At 48.4% G+C, this 18,151-nt stretch overlaps 4 protein-coding genes across 4 annotated transcripts; 3 read left to right on the top strand and 1 right to left on the bottom strand.

The window, feature by feature from the left end:
• Positions 1 to 46: 46 nt before the first annotated feature.
• Positions 47 to 1,339, top strand: LY89DRAFT_777267 (vacuolar ATP synthase subunit E). Its single transcript, XM_018222130.1, has 4 exons — positions 47 to 112; positions 192 to 336; positions 399 to 907; positions 958 to 1,339. Exons 2-4 carry the CDS (start codon positions 304 to 306, stop codon positions 1,106 to 1,108), a joined length of 693 nt encoding a protein of 230 aa, XP_018077890.1. The 5' UTR covers positions 47 to 112; positions 192 to 303; the 3' UTR covers positions 1,109 to 1,339.
• On the bottom strand, positions 1,317 to 3,423 carry LY89DRAFT_635843 (uncharacterized protein; the record flags this gene model as incomplete). The annotated part of the gene is made up of 3 exons (XM_018211461.1): positions 1,317 to 1,946; positions 1,996 to 3,178; positions 3,275 to 3,423. The coding sequence occupies 3 exons, from the start codon at positions 3,421 to 3,423 to the stop codon at positions 1,317 to 1,319; spliced, it is 1,962 nt and encodes a 653-aa protein (XP_018077889.1).
• Positions 3,424 to 5,069: 1,646 nt separating this feature from the next.
• Positions 5,070 to 9,667, top strand: LY89DRAFT_728270 (P-type ATPase-like protein; the record flags this gene model as incomplete). Its single annotated transcript, XM_018219251.1, has 3 exons — positions 5,070 to 5,528; positions 5,580 to 8,758; positions 8,812 to 9,667. The coding sequence occupies 3 exons, from the start codon at positions 5,070 to 5,072 to the stop codon at positions 9,665 to 9,667; spliced, it is 4,494 nt and encodes a 1,497-aa protein (XP_018077888.1).
• A 605-nt stretch (positions 9,668 to 10,272) lies between these two features.
• LY89DRAFT_680273 (uncharacterized protein) lies at positions 10,273 to 17,208 on the top strand. The gene is made up of 5 exons (XM_018214040.1): positions 10,273 to 10,647; positions 10,705 to 11,016; positions 11,061 to 14,666; positions 14,713 to 16,600; positions 16,668 to 17,208. Exons 1-5 carry the CDS (start codon positions 10,601 to 10,603, stop codon positions 16,833 to 16,835), a joined length of 6,021 nt encoding a protein of 2,006 aa, XP_018077887.1. The 5' UTR covers positions 10,273 to 10,600; the 3' UTR covers positions 16,836 to 17,208.
• The last annotated feature ends 943 nt before the right edge of the window (positions 17,209 to 18,151 follow it).

The following is an 18,151-nucleotide window of genomic DNA, read 5'->3' as shown; positions in this document are numbered from 1 at the left end:
GGCATGTTCATTAGACTGGATGGAAACTCACCCAGAAGAACTTTAAAATAGATGCATGTGGTTCGAACCCTGCAGCAGAAACTTCAATACATCTTCTCCATTTGTAATACAAGTAATCATCTCTTGATCTCTCTGTGCAACCCAAGATTCAATACAGCTGTCAGGTGACGGACTCGCTAATCTCCCTCAAGGTTTAGATCGCAGCTTCTCTTATCGCCTGCAGCTCAAGCTCTCTCAACATCACAGCTCCTCGCTCAGCAGCAACCAGCTTCCCTCCAAGCTGCCACCACACCAACCTCCAAGATGTCTCAGTCCCACGCCTTGTCCGACGATCAAGTATGTTCTCTCTACCCTCTTTCTAGCAGTTATTCAATTGCTAACCTCACCAACCATGACAGGTCGGACAAGAGCTCAAGAAAATGACCGCCTTCATCAAGCAAGAAGCCATGGAAAAGGGCCGCGAAATCGAACTCAAAGCCGACGAAGAATTCAACATCGAGAAATCGAAGCTCGTCCGCCAAGAAACCCAATCCATCGACACCACCTACGAGAAGAAATTCAAGCAGGCCCAGATGTCTCAGCAGATCACTCGCTCTACCGTCTCCAACAAGACGCGGCTCAAGGTGCTGAGCGCGCGCCAGGAGCTCCTGGACGGCATCTTCGAGGCGGCGGAGAAGAAGCTGGGGGAGGCGACGAAGGATAAGGCGAAGTATGAGGGGATTCTGAAGAATCTGGCGTTGGAGGGCTTTTATGCTTTGAATGAGGGGAAGGTGCAGGTTCGTGCGAGGAAGGCGGATTTTGAGGTCGTGAAGAAGGCGATTAAGAAGGCTTGTGAGGAGTATACGAAGAATCTGAAGAAGGATATTGAGGCGAGTGTTGATGAGGAGCATCCGCTGCCTGAGGGAAGGTGAGTTGTGTTCTTTGTATTGGAGTCGGGGAGAGGCTAATTTGGAATAGTTCTGGTGGTCTCTCTATTGTTGGGGGTGGTGGAAAGATTGATATCAACAATACTTTCGAGGAGAGATTGAAGCTGTTGCAAGACACTGCTCTGCCAGCGGTACGAACAACCCTCTTCGGCAAGAACGAGAACCGAAAGTTCTATGATTAAGTGGGACATCTATTGGGCATTGGGAGCTTGTGGCATGAAAGGACATTGGGTTGCTGAGCATGGGTTTGCTGCACATTGTTTGACGGTTTCACTAGAGATTGTAGAAAGTGTATGATAAAATGAACTTTTCCATAAGCTTCATTTGGAAGCTTCACTTCTATAATTACTGGTCTACATCTACAAGTCTGGGGTATCTTCCTGAATATATTTATTTCGCTTTTGAGCCATTAGTGCCATTACCTATACCCTTCATCCTCGACACGAAATCAGCCATGCCCTTCTTCTCAGACTGCAAGTCCTCATCTTTCTTGCCCACGTCTTGGTCAAACCACGTGTGTCTAGGCTTGCGTTTGGTCCTAACTGTATCCGTGATCCTCTGACTAACCAACTCCAACGCTTCTTTAGCTTCAATCCTCGAAATGAACGCAGTTCCAGGATGGCCAATGCTATTGAAAATTTCCTTGATACCAACACGCAAGGCATCGACATCCTCATTGAATTTCTTCTCCACAGCCGCATCCGTCAGGTCTAACTTCGTAGAACGGCCGTCGTCGAGTGCTATGTCCAGGAGTAGGATTAGGGCAGTCAATTCTCGGTAGTCTGTTTGGGGACTTGTGTCGAAGTCAGGGCTGTGCAGGCGGTTGATGAATGATTCCATGTCCATGAGGGTGTGAGAGTGGGATTTGGCATATGTGGCGTCGTTGAAGTAGAAGCACATGGCTAGTCTTCTGCGGAGGTCGTGGGTGCGTGGGTGGATTGATGAGATTACTTCGACCATTTGGAGGCGGAGGGTTGATTCTTCGACAGCACCGAATAGAATAGTACATATTTGAGCACACTGGTAGAGTTGTCAGCATTTAATGATGAGAGGAAAATGAGGAACTTACGCATGTTGTCCATTCTGTTTCATGGGTGATGCTTAGACAAAGTCGGTTGGTGGTCTCTTGGACTGCATCTAAGATGTCGATGTTCTCGGCCACAAGTTTATCCATGCTCATTCGTAGTAGCATGCATATGGTACACATCTTTGCTGCCGAGGTCAGATATTTGGCAAGCCGGCCAAGAAGCTTGATGACTGAGAGTAGATTTGCCCAATTCCGATGTGCATATGGAGCAGGGAGTTTATTGACAAGTCTGATCTTCTCGGTGACTATTGTTGCACCAGATGCAGCTCCGAGGTTGACGAACAGAGTCTGAATCATTAAAGGGTCAACAAGACGTCCCACTTGTTCTGATGATGCTCTTAGAATATTGATGTAGGCACTTCGCAGGGGATCGCTGGATTCGTAGCATATTTCATCCAGCATCCAAAGGAAGAGCTCATCTGGTAACTTCTTGCCAAATCCAACCATATCTTCAGCAAACCCAGACAGGAAGGTATGTTGCCTCATTCTTGGCTCGCCAAGCTCAGCTTTCCAACTCTTTGGGACTTTAGACACTGGAAAAGAATCTTGTGTCGTCTTCAGGGGTACAGAGTGTGTATCGAAGAAGTACCACCGAGTTTCTGTGGCCGTAGCTTCGGTTCTCATTAAAGCACGTTTGACTTTATGAGCACCACCATCTTCATTGTCTGCAACGACGGAGTCCAGCAAGGCATCATGGTCAAGCTTAGACTTTGCCATCTTCTCATCATGGAATATGGGGACATCATCTCCATCCTCTCTTCGAGCTGCAAGCATTTCCTTGACTTTCTTTGAGCTCTCTTCAGCTGCTTCATCGTCTTGTGCAAAACTGACAAGCGACTTCATGTCGATTTTGTACTTTGGTAGTACGGCCAACGGCGAAGAGTGAAAATTGAAACTTTTCTGCTGTCTCGAGGCAGCCGGGGTTGAGGGTGTCTTGTCATTGCTGGCTTGTCTGGCTCTCTCAGAACTTCTTGCGGCCAGCAATACTCTCAAATCCTCTATCTCACTGCTTGAGTCATCGTCGTTGTCGTCCGAATTTTCGATGACGCGGTCAGAGCTTTTTTCCGCGCTCGACTGGGATTTGGAAGGCATATCCTCTTTTCGGGGGGAAAAGGGCGGTTCTGACAGATCAGTGCTTGGTGCTGGAGACAGGCTCAAAGTGTGACTCCGATCGTCTGATGGTGTCCGAGCCATTTGAGGCGCTTGAACTGTTGGTTTGGGTGAATTTGAGGCTCTCATTGTCGGTGCTACGGTTGTTGACACATGAGGGGCGGGGGATGTCCTGGAAGCTGAGGAACTTTGAAATGTTGGCCGCGCTGGTGCCGCATTTGAAGGCTTCGAGACAGGTTGGGCTGGTTTCGGTTTGAAGAATTCCAGAATGGATTTATTGGGTTTATTATTGGCAGCCATGGTCCCCGAATAGGATGCGCATCAAGTGGTGAACATGATTCGGGAAAGTGAGCTATCAGATGCTCCGTACACGGCTCCCTACGCGTTGGACGTGGGACGACGTGGATTTGACGTGTTCCGAGTCACGTTATCTCATTGGAAAGAAGCGAGAAATGCATTATTTGAATAAATTATGAACCAGCATAACCTTAGTTCCACTTCCGTACCGTAGGCAAGGCTGAGGCGGGCGGTGTGTGGCACGGCATGACCCCTGACTCCTTGTTTTATAGGCGTTTGGTCATATTTCGCGAGATATGTTCTGCGGTTTGAGATTGCTCCCGGCGAGGCCTGCGCACTGCTTGCTCAGCACCACACATGGGAACGAAGTCACCAATGCTGGGTGCCCTCATGTCTCTGGGTTGGGAGTGGGAGGAGAAAAAGCAAAACCGCAGTTCGGATGGCGATGATTGTTCGATGTCCGACCGAGCAAGCGACCTTGACATACAGTACCTAGTCCTCTTGGCATGAGGGACAGCGAGCAAAGACCGCAGACCGTGGCCTTCTCTTCACTTCTCCCCCGCCGCGGCGGCTTCGGACTTTAGACGCCCGTAACGAGATGAAGAATACGATGACTTCTCGGCAGACCCATTCTGGTATGCGGCCATGATTGTAATATTGATGTCTACGTGGAAGGCCCCTCTCGTGCAAAGCGACCCCTATATATTTATCAGGAGGCCAAGTACAGTAGGTCGAACTTCCCGAAAGGCACTCGGCGTTGGATGGCAGCCCAGCGAGGGGAGGAAGAACGGCTGAAATGGCAGCGATTCCATCGAATGCACTCCCAAGGTTTCATGTAACTTCCGGCTGCTGTAATTGGACATTATCAATCAACCACGCCCGTATTGAGGTCATCTCTAGGATGCTTGCTTACTACTGAGCCACATCTCGGCGGCCCATCTGAAAAGTAATCGTCCCCTCAACGCTGCGTAGAAACGTTCCCCTCTGATCTGAGGATTCTGCTTTGTGTAAGAAATTCACTCGCCCATCGAAAAGAGCCGAACGTTGGTCCCCATTGTATTCCAAAAATATAATTCCAGAGCCACAGACGCTCGAGGAAATATCAAGCGGCCGATATCTTTTCGTCGATCGCGTTCCGTTGTCCCCTCGCCCAAAAGCCGCTGAGTAAGGCTCTGGCTGAGTAAGGTTCCCCCCAGCAGATCCCTTGGAGAAACAACACTCATCGCTCCTACCAACTTCCCTGATCCGCTCAATCGATTCCATAATTCAATTACAGTACTTTCATCGCTATTCCGACCATTCCGCCAACTGTCGCACTCACGGCACAGCCGACTCGCCTTTGCTGTCTCTTCGTCCTCGTCCTCGCCCGCTCTGCAATGTGCTAGAAGAAAGCGCCCAGCTTTCTACGCGATCCCGTTCTATCCGGACATAGTACTTCCAACAACAAAATTTCCTTCCACTCGACGGCGACAGCGCCCAAATAAAGCTTTGCCTCATCCGTGAAAGAGCATTCGATAACTTACATGCTGGCTTGACAACTTTATTTTCGCAGTGAGACGACATTTGAGGGTTGGGGTAGGAGAACGCTGGAGGACAACTTGTTTATCCCCGAGGGGGCGAAGCCCATACTCACCTCCTAATCCACCGAAATGGCTGTCTCTGCGGATCCCGAGAATGCGCCAAATCCTACAAAGAAGTTAAGATGGGCAACACAGAGGCTGAAGGGCAAGAGTGGGAGTAAAAAGCGAGGGTCCATCTTGGGCCGATTAGGTCACAGAGGCTCGCAGAACAGCGAGAAGAAACGAGATTCAGCTGGCGCAGATTCAATGGGTACTGATCTTGGTGGAATCACTGAGGAACCAGAACCTAATGAAGGAGCGACGGAAACTTCTGGCAGTGATCGCGATGGACAGGGTCCTCGAACAGTCTACTTCAATCAAGCGTTACCGCCAGATGCAGTCGACGAACAGGGCCATCCGCTCAAACATTACCGGAGAAACAAGATCAGGACCGCAAAATACACCCCTATCAGTTTCATACCGAAGAACTTGTGGTATCAGTTCCACAACATCGCTAATGTTTACTTCCTCTTCTTGATTATCTTGACGGTAAGTCCGGAGACAGCCACTTCTGTTCCTCCTGTGCTAATATCATTATAGTTCTTTGGCATATTTGGTGCATCAAACCCCGGACTGAACGCCGTACCACTGATCGTCATTGTTGTTATAACCGCTATAAAAGATGCGATTGAGGATTACCGGAGGACAATCTTAGACATTGAGTTGAATAATTCGCCGGTACACAGACTGGTAGACTGGAACAATGTCAACGTCAGCGAAGACGATGTATCATTATGGAGAAGATTCAAGAAAGCATCCACTCGTGGTGTTGTTGCTGTATGGGGAAAACTCAAGAGGAATAAGAAACTTCCGGGAAAAGATTACGCTGAACGAGCCCTTGACGAACCCAGAGAATCTTATGAAACCAGAGCGACAGCAGACAGACGTGTGTCGGCATTTTCTGCCCATACTCAGCGAACCTCATTCACATCTGCTCGAGAAAATATCCAAATGACACCAGTGCCGTCACCTGGACTGCCTCGAGACGATGGGTTGCAAGTACCTGATGCAGACCGCCCAAAGACAGCATTCTCTTACGAAGCTGGTGATGGGGACGCCCCCGTTGTGAAGAACTTTGGCAACCTGATCAACCCAACCCTTCCAGTCACTGGGGGGCCTCGATTCCACAGCGACTATTGGAAGAATGTCAAAGTCGGAGATTTTGTGCGAATTTACAACGATGATCAAATTCCAGCGGACATCGTTATCTTGTCAACTTCTGATCCAGACGGAGCTTGTTATGTTGAGACAAAGAATTTGGACGGAGAAACGAATTTGAAGGTCAGACATGCACTTCGGAGTGGCAGAAAGATCAAACATGCACGAGACTGTGAGCGAACACAGTTTGTCATTGAGAGTGAGCCGCCACATCCAAACCTCTACCAGTACAGTGCCGTTGCACGTTGGACACAGCACAATCCCAGATATCCCGACTCGGAAGGCGAGGATATGGCCGAACCTATCTCTATCAACAACCTCCTCCTCCGAGGCTGCAATCTACGAAACACTGACTGGATCCTTGGTGTTGTCGTCTATACTGGTTTCGACACAAAAATCATGATGAACTCTGGTATCACTCCCAGCAAGCGATCAAGAATTGCTAGAGAGTTGAATTGGAACGTCATCTACAATTTCATTATCCTCTTCATCATGTGTCTTGTTTCTGGACTGATTGAAGGTGTCTATTGGGGCCAGGGTGATAACTCATTGGATTTCTTCGAATTTGGGTCTATCGGGGGCAAACCCTCTTTGGACGGACTCATCACCTTTTGGGCAGCCGTTATTTTGTTCCAGAATTTGGTACCCATCTCTCTCTACATCTCCATCGAAATCGTCAAGACTTGCCAGGCGTTCTTCATCTACAGCGACACTGAGATGTACTACGAAAAGATTGATTATCCTTGTACACCAAAGTCCTGGAACATCTCCGATGACCTGGGCCAGATCGAGTACATCTTTTCCGACAAGACTGGTACTCTGACCCAGAATGTCATGGAGTTCAAGAAAGCCACCATCAATGGAGTTCCTTATGGAGAAGCTTACACAGAAGCACAGGCCGGTATGCAGAAGCGACAGGGCATTGATGTCGAGAAGGAGTCTGCCCGAGCATATGAGCAAATTGCACAGGCACGTGTGAAGATGCTGGCTGATATAAGGAAACTCTACGACAACCCCTATCTCCATGATGATGAGTTGACGTTCGTTGCGCCAGACTTCATCTCTGATCTGGCCGGTGAATCAACACGAGAGCAACAACTCGCCAATGAGCAATTCATGCTAGCGCTCGCTCTCTGTCACACAGTCATCGCGGAGACCATTCCTGCTGAACCACCACGAATTGAGTTCAAGGCACAGTCTCCTGATGAGGCCGCGTTGGTTGCCACCGCTCGTGATGTAGGCTACACGGTCCTCGGCAACTCTAACGATGGTATTCGTTTGAACATTCAAGGAGAGGATCGCTCATTCAAGGTCCTGAACACTCTAGAATTCAACTCAACCAGAAAGAGAATGAGTGCTATCATCCGAATGCCCGACAACAAGATCATTCTCTTCTGTAAGGGTGCTGATAGCATCATATATTCTCGCTTAAAGAAAGGAGAACAATCCGAACTACGCAGAACCACAGCAGAGCACCTTGAAATGTTCGCACGTGAAGGTCTGAGAACTCTCTGCATAGCACAAAGAGAGCTAGGAGAGCACGAATATCAAGAGTGGAACAGGGAACATGAGATTGCCGCCGCCGCTATTTCCGACCGAGAAGACAAGCTGGAAGCTGTCTCGGATTTGATTGAGCGTGACTTGACATTGCTAGGCGGCACAGCTATCGAAGATCGTCTGCAAGAGGGTGTTCCAGATACCATCGCTCTTCTCGCCGAGGCTGGTATCAAGCTCTGGGTCCTGACTGGTGACAAGGTCGAGACCGCTATCAACATTGGCTTCTCTTGCAACCTGCTCAACAATGACATGGAACTCATCATCTTCAAAGTAGATGATGAGTCAGTGGACAGCGCTGACGTGGAGCTCGACAAACATCTTGCCACTTTCAACATGACTGGATCTGACCACGAACTAGCTATTGCAAGGAAGAGCCATGCTCCACCAGAGCCAACGCATGCTATTGTTATCGATGGCGATTCGCTCAAGCTCGTTCTCGATGAACGATTGCGCCAGAAGTTTCTTCTACTTTGTAAACAGTGCAAGTCTGTATTATGCTGTCGTGTCAGTCCAGCACAGAAGGCTGCTGTCGTCGCTATGGTCAAGACTGGACTTGATGTGATGACCCTCTCGATTGGAGACGGAGCAAATGATGTCGCGATGATTCAGGAGGCTGATGTCGGTGTGGGTATTGCAGGCGAAGAAGGTCGACAAGCTGTCATGTCTGCTGATTACGCCATTGGTCAATTCAGATTCCTTCAACGACTGGTACTTGTACATGGTCGTTGGTCATACCGCCGATTAGGGGAGATGATTGCCAATTTCTTCTACAAGAACATTGTGTGGACGTTCACGATCTTCTGGTACCAGATCTTCTGTAGTTTCGACATGACCTACCTCTACGACTACACCTACATTTTGCTCTTCAACTTGGCATTTACATCGGTACCGGTTGTCTTCATGGGTGTATTGGACCAAGATGTCAATGACAAGGTATCTCTAGCAGTTCCTCAACTCTACCGCCGCGGCATTGAGCGCAAAGAATGGACACAGACCAAATTCTGGTGAGTATCTACCAAAAGTTGACTTCATTTAAGTTGGCACTAATAAAGTTTAGGCTCTATATGTTCGACGGACTGTACCAGTCAGTCATTTGCTTCTTCATGGCATGGCTACTCTTCCGTCCAGCCAATTTTGTTACTGGAAATGGCCTCAATATCGATGACCGAGAACGCTTTGGCGTGTACATTGCACCTGCTGCTCTCATGGTCATCAACGTCTATATCCTGATCAACACCTATCGATGGGATTGGCTTATGGTACTGCTCGTGACCATCAGTGTCCTCCTTGTATGGTTTTGGACTGGGGTTTACTCGGCTTTCAAATCATCAGATTACTTCTACAAGGCAGCTGCTGAAGCTTTTGCGCAAGCGTCCTTCTGGGCAGTCACGTTCTTGTCGACGATTCTCGCCCTGATGCCTCGTTTCTGCATCAAATTTGTTCAGAAAATCTATTTCCCATACGATGTCGACATCATCCGCGAGCAAGTCCGTCAAGGGAAGTTCGCGTACCTTGATGTGGACAATAGTGCCGGTGACGACATCACAAAAGATCCTTCTACAACATCATCTGACATCGCAAAGCCGAGTAAGCACACCCACTATCCGAGCCTTGATGAAGACCAAAGGCCGATTTACCCACCTTCAGTTGCTGCTACAGCCACCACCCACAACCCTCGAAGTCAAAACGGCAGCGACGGCACCGATTTCACGCGACATCGAGCTTCTATGGAGCAACTACCACCCGTTCGACAATCCATGGACCGAGCGAGACCTTCGTACGATAGAATACGAGCTTCGATGGATCGTATACGACCGTCTTTCGAACAAAGTCGCGATTTCACTTCGGCAGCTATGTTGACTCGACTGGAGTCAAGCCACTCCTTTGGACCTACACAAAGTAGGAGGACATAAGCTCCATCCCACGACTATGAACTCCACCTCGAGAACCTCGAGGTTTGTACAATACACAACAGTCTCTTTTGTTTGATAAAAAGAGATCTCGAAAGCATTACGATTTGCATGAGTGATCTCTGATCTGGTTTTCTGCATTTGATTTTCATGCAGCGGTGTTTAGGCGTTATAACGAGACCGGAGGACTTTGTGCCCCGGCAGGTGAATTCCGATTGGGTTTAGCATGCGCCTCTCTGAGAGATACTTTTAGATCTCCTTCTCTGATGATGGTTGTAAGAAGGCTGATGGTGACTGGGGGAGGACGGGAATGAGTTCTGTATATAAGAGTAGAAGAGTCGGATAATGCACTAAGTTTTATAGCTTTCTGGCCCCTTCAACGTGAGATCTTTGTTCACCATTTGCCATAAAGACAAGATTGCGATCCAAAGAATATATGATGTGATATCAATAACCAAGCCAATGCTCTATAAAAGTGAACACCTTGTGCAAGTAATGAACACCACCTTAGTTGTCAGCCTTGTCCGTGCACTTTAGCGTCACAAGGCTGACACTCGTTGTACAGGGGTCTCACGCTTCTTCGCGTCCGCCGAAAGATACATCGGCAAGTAAAAGATTCTGAACTCCAACTACAACCTCCAAAATTGAACACTACATAGGCGGTGACTACGGCGTGATTCACTCATTCGCCTAGTTCCGAGATTTCCTTACTTGACCTCTCGCTACTCCTTTCTCCATCCTTCCTTCCTTCCTTTTTTAATCATTCCGCAGGACAACGAATACTTACCCAGATTTAGGACCGTCACCTGTAAAGACAGAATCTTCGTCGCAACTTCCGTCCTTCTTCTCACTTCCGTGCTTCTGCTCTAGATCGCACATAGATAGTCCGTCGACATTGTCCGATGAGGTCCTTATAGGACACAACAATCGATCAAGATGAGGGAGGAAGCGGAGATCATGGACGAGATCCATGGGCTCGACGGGTATGTATTCTCTTTACGTTCCACCTTCGTCGCAGACTACTGACACACATTCCCTAGGGATCTCAAGAGCTTCGACCCCCAAGCCCATTGGTTCTGTCCACGACGCAATGACGACGATCCAGTCGACTACGATAACCCTGACGAAGAAGAGGATATGAGCTTCGAGACCAAGAAAGAACTCATAGCAGACTGGAAGAGCCGGCAAGCAGTTGCATACAAATACTCCCTGATCCTTGGATTGGGGGCTGAGATTTCTGGGAGGTTGCTTGACGCATATACCAAGAGACTCAATGAGCTTCTGACCTCTTGCGACAAGTGTGTACACAACTGGCATTTGGGAAGGAAGGCATACCTGAAGGAACTCTCGGGGTGAGTAACATCCTCATTTTCTGGCTCAATCGCTCATCTTTTAGGGACAGTCAATTCGACGAATACATTGTCGCCGCACTTTCGAGTCGACTGGATCGTTTAGACTTCGAAAGATTGGATAGAGGTCTCGCAATTGCCGAGGAACTCCTTAGAAAGGCCGAACCAGCTCAACGCAATCAAGCTCTCTTGGCCAAGCATGATACATCGGCTTTGTTGGCTCTCTACGAGGCGCTCTGCTGCATCAATTACCATTCAGACGACGACAGACTCGCAAAGCATTTCGATTACGTTTTCGAGCAAGCACAGGGCAAGAAAGTCCTCCGGATTGGCGATATATTACCTGCTATGGCTCGATTTCTTTTCAGCAGAAACCCTGTCAGACAGAAATTTGCTACATACGCGTGGATGAAGATGAATGCTACACTCACAGAGCCAATTTTCGAATGGGTCATTCATGATGTCCTCGAGCAAGCTATCATTCTGGTTTCTCACCCTCATGCCGACCCGGAGGACATTCTGCGCTTCTGGGCCGGATTTCTGTCTATACTTGAGAAAATGAATGAAAACATGATTAGGGAGTGGCTTCGAGCCATGCAGGTTCAGCCGGACGTTTACAGACTCGCCCTTCAACATCTCGCTAGCAGCTCTGAGAGAATTGTTGGCCTTGTCGTCAACGCTTTACGGAAGCTCCTCATCAAGGCCCCGAAAGACTTTTGGGAAGCTCTGGGTACAATATCAGCACATACAGTCGTCGATCTGATATTTCAGAGTCCAGGGTTTGAGAAAATGCTCAACAATCCCGAGTCGTGGGATGTCTTCGAACATTCGCTAGCCGTTTCCTGGATCCCTGTGTTACTGAGGTCTATTGGTCCAGATTCCCAATATGAAGCTTGCCGAAAATTGCTCGACACCCTCTTCTTCAAATTCCAGAATGAGCGCAAGTTTGCTGAAGAGACTAGACTTGCTTGCTGCCGAGCTGGTTTGGAAGCATTGCATGTTACTTTGCAGACATTTATCACGCCAGATTACAAGGTCGATGCTTCTCATTCCCTGATCACCATAAGCAACGTTATGGGCTTGGTACATCACTTCAGAGACACGATCATTGGATGCGCCGACCTGGATTTGAACACAGATCTTGCAACACCATCCGAACTGAAAGAAGTGGGTATGTTGGATATCAAAGATGCTCTAGCTCTCGATTGCAAAGCTATTGGAGCCGAGTACTACGCATTGGACAATGGTAGAAAACTTCAGCGTGGTAACAGGACCGATTCCCAGGAGATTTGGCAAGCTGTGTTGGATATCTTCAGACCTGGTAACCTCGAGCTTGTCAAGAGCATCCTTCCCGCGCTTATACCACTCACTGGTGTCGATATCTTAAGGCCTGAAGACAAACGCCATCCCGAAAGACTGCCAAAGGACCACCAAGCCTTCAACAAGGACCTACGAGAATTGTTCGATAATATTGCCAAAGTCCTTGAACGTTTGAGCGATTTCTCTTCCCGACATTTGTATCGGCTCATGGAGGATAACGCAACTGCTCGCACCCTGATTGCATCTTTGATCTCGGCGGATGAGGGTATCAGTGGTGCTGCGGTTGAGATTATCAAAGTCATGACAGATCAAGAGAGCAAGAGCGACGCTTTCGAAAACCTGCTGTCTACGCACTTGGCTCAGACTCTTACCTACATGACATCAGCTATCAAACGTGTTAGCAATTCGAAAACCTTTGGACCAGTTCCACACATGATCAAGAGTAACAGGGATATCCTTCGAGGTCTTTGTGGAACCACAGGTGTACTCCGCAGTCGTTCGATGTTTCAGCAAGAGGAAAAGAGTGCAGTTCTGGGTTGGTGGATTATGCTATGGCATGCTCTCGATGTTGTGTTTTCCCAGGCGGAGGCATGGGCTCCTCGAGTTGACCAGTCTACTACATATATGCAAAATTTTCTTCGCGATTGTATGGAATTTGCGGAATCTCTATTCGACAACCATTCCATCATCGCTTCCGTTTTGAGGGAGAGCAGTTCTTCAGAGTTCGATTCAGAGTCGGAAGAATCAACATCTGAGAAGGCCGGAAACAAGAAGGTCTTGGAAGTCATCTGCCGGAACATCAATGGCTTGGTGCGGATGATCAGATTGAGAGATGCATATCTCATCAGTGTCATCACGAGTCTAATCGGGAAGCTCCTTCGCTGTCTTGGAGAATACGATATTGAAGTGACCCAATTTGCTTCGAGTTATATCAGAGATTCATGCAAGCGTGAAGCCGACAGAGGTTTTATCAGAACCAATTTAACATCTCAGCAAAAGGCCGAGCTACAGAGAGCACTGGATGAAAATGTTGGTATTGACTTTGTCGAGGTCAGCAAGCCCACAGCTTCCAAGAAGCAAGGTACGATTGAGTCGTGGACCAAGTCAGCAGATGGCCAACAACATGAGCCAAAGCTCCCAACAAAGAAAGCCGTTCCAGGATCAAAAGCTATCAACAGGCATGTAGAGAAGCATCTCGAGATGGTTAAAGCTAGAGAAGCCATGAATGCACAACAGAAAGAGCAGTTCATGTCGAACCGTAAACGAGACGCTGAAGAGACCCAGAAACGAAAGGAGGAAGCTATTGCAAAGGCTAGAGCTCTTCGTGGCCCCAGCGCTATTATCAAGGGAGAGGGATCTGGTCTTAAGGACATTGGCGGTGTGGCTGGCAAAGATCATGCACCAGCTCGCAATGAAATCATGGTCGGCTCTTCTGACGAAGAATCTGATGAGGACGACGATGAGGACGAGACGAACGCCTTGGTCAAGAGACGAAAGGAGACCTCTAAGAAGGTTACTGAGTACGAGGAGAGCAAACGCCGCGCTTTTCAATTGGCACAGCAAGGACCAGTCAAGAAGACAAAAATCCAGCGTTCGGCCAAAGACCAACGTGCTCGTGTAGATCCTGATATGACCAAGCTGTACCTGGAGATCCTGAACTGGGACATCTTCCACCCTGGCGATGCTCCACCTGGTGAAAATCAGTGCCGAAAGATCGATAACAAGTATCAAGATCTCGATCTCTATAAGAGAACTTTCGGTCCACTGCTCATCTCCGAAGTCTGGCGATCTCTTGTCACAGCTAAGGACGAGAACAACTACAAGGCTGTCGAGGTCAAAGTCCTCAACCGCGTTAGCGTTGACAAGTTCTTGGAAGTCAGCACAACTATGCCTATTGCCTACAACAAAGATCTCAAGATGTCCGAACGAGACATTGTTCTGTTTTCCAAAGATTCTGATCCACTCAACAGTCCTCAAGCACCGCACTGCCTTGCTCGTGTGGATCGCACTACACGCAAGAAAGACGCAATTGAGATCACGTACCGTATCAGCAGAGATGTTGATCCAACATTCTTGCCGTCTTTCGTGCCAAATGGCAAGGTTTTTGCTCTGAAGATCTGCGACATGACTACGACTCAGCGAGAATTTGCGGCTTTGAGCAGTTTGGAGTATTATGATTTGTGCACGGAGGTGCTCGAAGCAAAGCCGTCCCCGTTGCTGAAGTATCCAGAAGAGAAGATTTCTACCATTTCCTCTAAATACAGTCTTAACCGTGGTCAGGCCAAAGCTATCTTGTCTGCTAATGACAATGATGGCTTCACTTTGATTCAAGGGTAAGTAGAAACATGTCCATTCTATGATAGTTCTAACATTCTACAGGCCTCCCGGATCTGGAAAGACGAAGACTATCGTCGCAATGGTTGGAGCACTTTTGACTCCCACTTTGCAGCAGCAACAAGCAGACCAGGCCCGGGTACGAGCTCCGACAAATGGACAGCCTGCTAAAGCACCACCACCAAAGAAGAAGCTTCTTATTTGCGCACCCAGTAACGCCGCCGTCGACGAGTTGGTCGTACGATTGAAGGAAGGTATTCAACCCCTCAATGGACCTCGACAGAAGATCAACGTCATCCGTATCGGTAGAAGTGATGCTATCAATGCTGCTGTGAAGGACGTCATGCTTGACGAACTGGTCCGAATCAAGCTTGAAGGCGATGACAGCGATAAGAACAAGCTTCTCCAGGCTCGCGACTCTTTGCATAAAGAGGCAGCACAGGTTAAGGAGCGATTGAACGTTATTCGACCACAAATGGATGAGGCGCAGAAAGATGACAACCCCACCAAAATCCAGAATCTGCGTCGAGAATTCGACCAATTGAAACGCCGACAAGCTCAATTGGGCTCTAAAATCGACGAGGATAAGGAGAGTGGAATGACAGTCTCTCGTCAGAATGAGATCAGTCGACGAAAATTCCAGCAAGAAATCATCGACGGTGCTCACGTTATTTGCTCCACTCTCAGTGGTAGTGGTCATGATATGTTCAAGAATCTCGACGTCGATTTTGAGACAGTCATTATTGATGAGGCCGCTCAATGTATTGAATTGAGTGCATTGATCCCACTGAAGTATGGATGCTCAAAATGTATCCTCGTTGGAGATCCAGAGCAACTTCCGCCAACTGTCCTGTCCAGATCTGCTCAGAGCTTTGGATACGAGCAGAGTTTGTTCGTCCGCATGCAGAAGAACCACCCTAACAATATTCACTTGCTCGACACGCAATACCGCATGCATCCTGAGATCAGTCGATTCCCAAGCGCTCAATTCTACAATAGTCGCTTGGTCGATGGTGATGGTATGGCTCAGTTAAGACAACAACCTTGGCACGCAAGCACGATACTAGGTCCGTATCGCTTCTTCGATGTTGCGGGTTTTCAGACCAAGCAAGCACAAGGACATTCATTCATTAACGTTCCTGAGCTTAACGCTGCTCTTCAACTTTATCAACGTCTCAAGACCGATTACAGTCAAGTTGACTTCAGGGGCAAGATTGGTATCATCACCAGTTATAAGGCACAATTGAACGAGCTCAAGGCCAGATTCGCTCAAAGATACACTGATGCGATCTTTGATGAGATCGAGTTCAACACAACTGATGCCTTTCAAGGACGTGAGCGAGAGATTATCATATTCTCTTGCGTTCGAGCAAAGGCGACTGGTGGTATTGGTTTCTTGGGCGACATCAGACGTATGAATGTTGGTCTTACTCGAGCTAAATCCTCGCTCTGGGTGCTTGGAGATTCAAGGGCTCTCCAACAGGGTTCGTTCTGGAACGAGCTCATTCTGGACGCCCAAAAGCGTGGCCGGTATACGAGTGAGAACGTGATGGAGCTCTTTTCGAGACCGACAGAACGTAATCAAGGTCCTGTCCAAGCCGAACCTCCCCTACTTCCTGCGAATAGTCTTCCATCTAGAACCATGTCGACAAGCTCAGCATCAGGATCAAACGGTACGTCGTTTCGACCAAAGGCCGAGGATAACGAGGTTGAGATGATTGATGCTCCTGGTCCCTCGGAGTCTCGAAAGTCTTCTTCTAGCTCTACGGCCACTGGGCCAAAGGCCAGAAATCTTCTTGGTATTTCAAACGTCAAGAGACCCACGGTGAAGCAAGAACCTCGCCTTGATTTAGCTGATGCAAGCAGCACGGCTTCCAATGAGTTGAATACATTTGGGAAGCGAAATCGTGATGAAAGTCCGGGGCCGGAAAAGGTGAATAATTCCACTACAATGTCCCGGATATTTTTTTGGAACAATGATGCTAACCAATGTCGGACAGGTTGCAAAGGATCCAAAGGCTGTTGATCTCGATGCTGCACTTCGCGCTCAACAGGCTAAGGCTGCTGCTCAGACTGCTCGTCCTCCACGTCCGCCTGGTGTAGCTCCTCCTCGAAAAAGACCGGCGGCAGATCCGTTCATTAAGCGGAAACCGCCCCCCAAGAGGTAGGTCCGACATATATTGCATTTCAGGAGTTGAAGGAGCATGGGACATCGAGGAAGGGAAAATGGTGCATTGTAGGCGCAACATTAGTTTACTGTTCATTGTCGGTCTCTATGGCGTTGCAGTTCAGCGATGCTTTTCCGCAGCAGCATTAGAGGTAGATAGCGAAGTGACACCACCAGCATTTTTCTTGAATTGGTGATTACCTGATAAAATAATGAGATGGTCAACGCCATGATCTCGGACGACTGCTGAATGTCGGGACCTTGCTTGGGACAATTGAGCTGCACGGGTCGGATTAGAGTTGAAGCTTGGGCTCGCTCGCTAATCTTGCCCTGGACAGATTTGCCTCGCAACCATCTCCCCACCAGCAGTAAAATTCGCAATTCCCTATCAAAATCAAAATATGTTTTGCAGCAAGACATCACAACCCTGATACTTATCAATCTATGCCAAACGGCGCTCGTTTTCTTTCTTCGTCCACTTTTGTTTTCATTGACGCAAGCACTCGCGCCGATCACTGACCTCAACAATTGCTTCTTTCAACTCTCACATCCAAAGCTGGGGATGATCGGCTGGGGCTAGTCAAGCCCCGAAAAGCCATCAACGTACGTATTAGCGCGCAGATCATTGCATGCTGGATAATGCCCGAGAGAAATCGTCCGGCTGCACCAGCGAAACACAAGGACTGTAATGTCGTGACTGCGTGATCGTGAGTAGTGGTTACATTTCAGGGGAAGCAAATCTTGCATCTGTTTCCGTGGTTGCTCTTTGGAGTGGTGTTCAGAAGAGATGGAGGGACTGTCGATCAGATGCAGCGGTCGTCGGGAATTTTGACCTGTCGAGTGGAAGCGGTGCGCTAGTCTGAAGCCAAAAAGATGTCAGGGGGGGGCGATCAATGGGATCTTCTGCGGGACTGGACTGGTCGAACTGGGATATCACTTTTTGATGCCGCCGCCGCCGCAGGGGGCTTTTTCTGACCTGAACAACTCTTTGCGGCTGGATGGCTCCTTGTCTTTGTCTAGCTCCCCCCAGTCTTTTTCTTTTTCGATTTCGAGTTCTGTTTCCCTGCCCTCGTTATTCTGATTCTGTTTGGAAGCTCAGACCTTTCCTTACCTTAATAATCCGAAGATATATACATTATACAAGGGCAAAGGAAAGGGCGATTTGCTGTCGCACCAGAAGCCCTGTACTCGTTGTGTTACTTTTCGGTCAATTTGTTATTCTGTACAATAACGGCGTTGACGTCGTTCCATTCGCCAGACCATTCATCTATTCTTCGAGTCTTGAGATTCTTGTCATTTTGTTTGGCGCTCACGTCG

Source organism: Mollisia scopiformis (assembly GCF_001500285.1).
Source record: "Mollisia scopiformis unplaced genomic scaffold LY89scaffold_2, whole genome shotgun sequence".
NCBI lineage: Eukaryota > Fungi > Ascomycota > Leotiomycetes > Helotiales > Mollisiaceae > Mollisia > Mollisia scopiformis.
The sequence above is the reverse complement of the archived record's forward strand: the minus strand, read 5'-3'. Positions and strand labels throughout refer to the sequence as shown.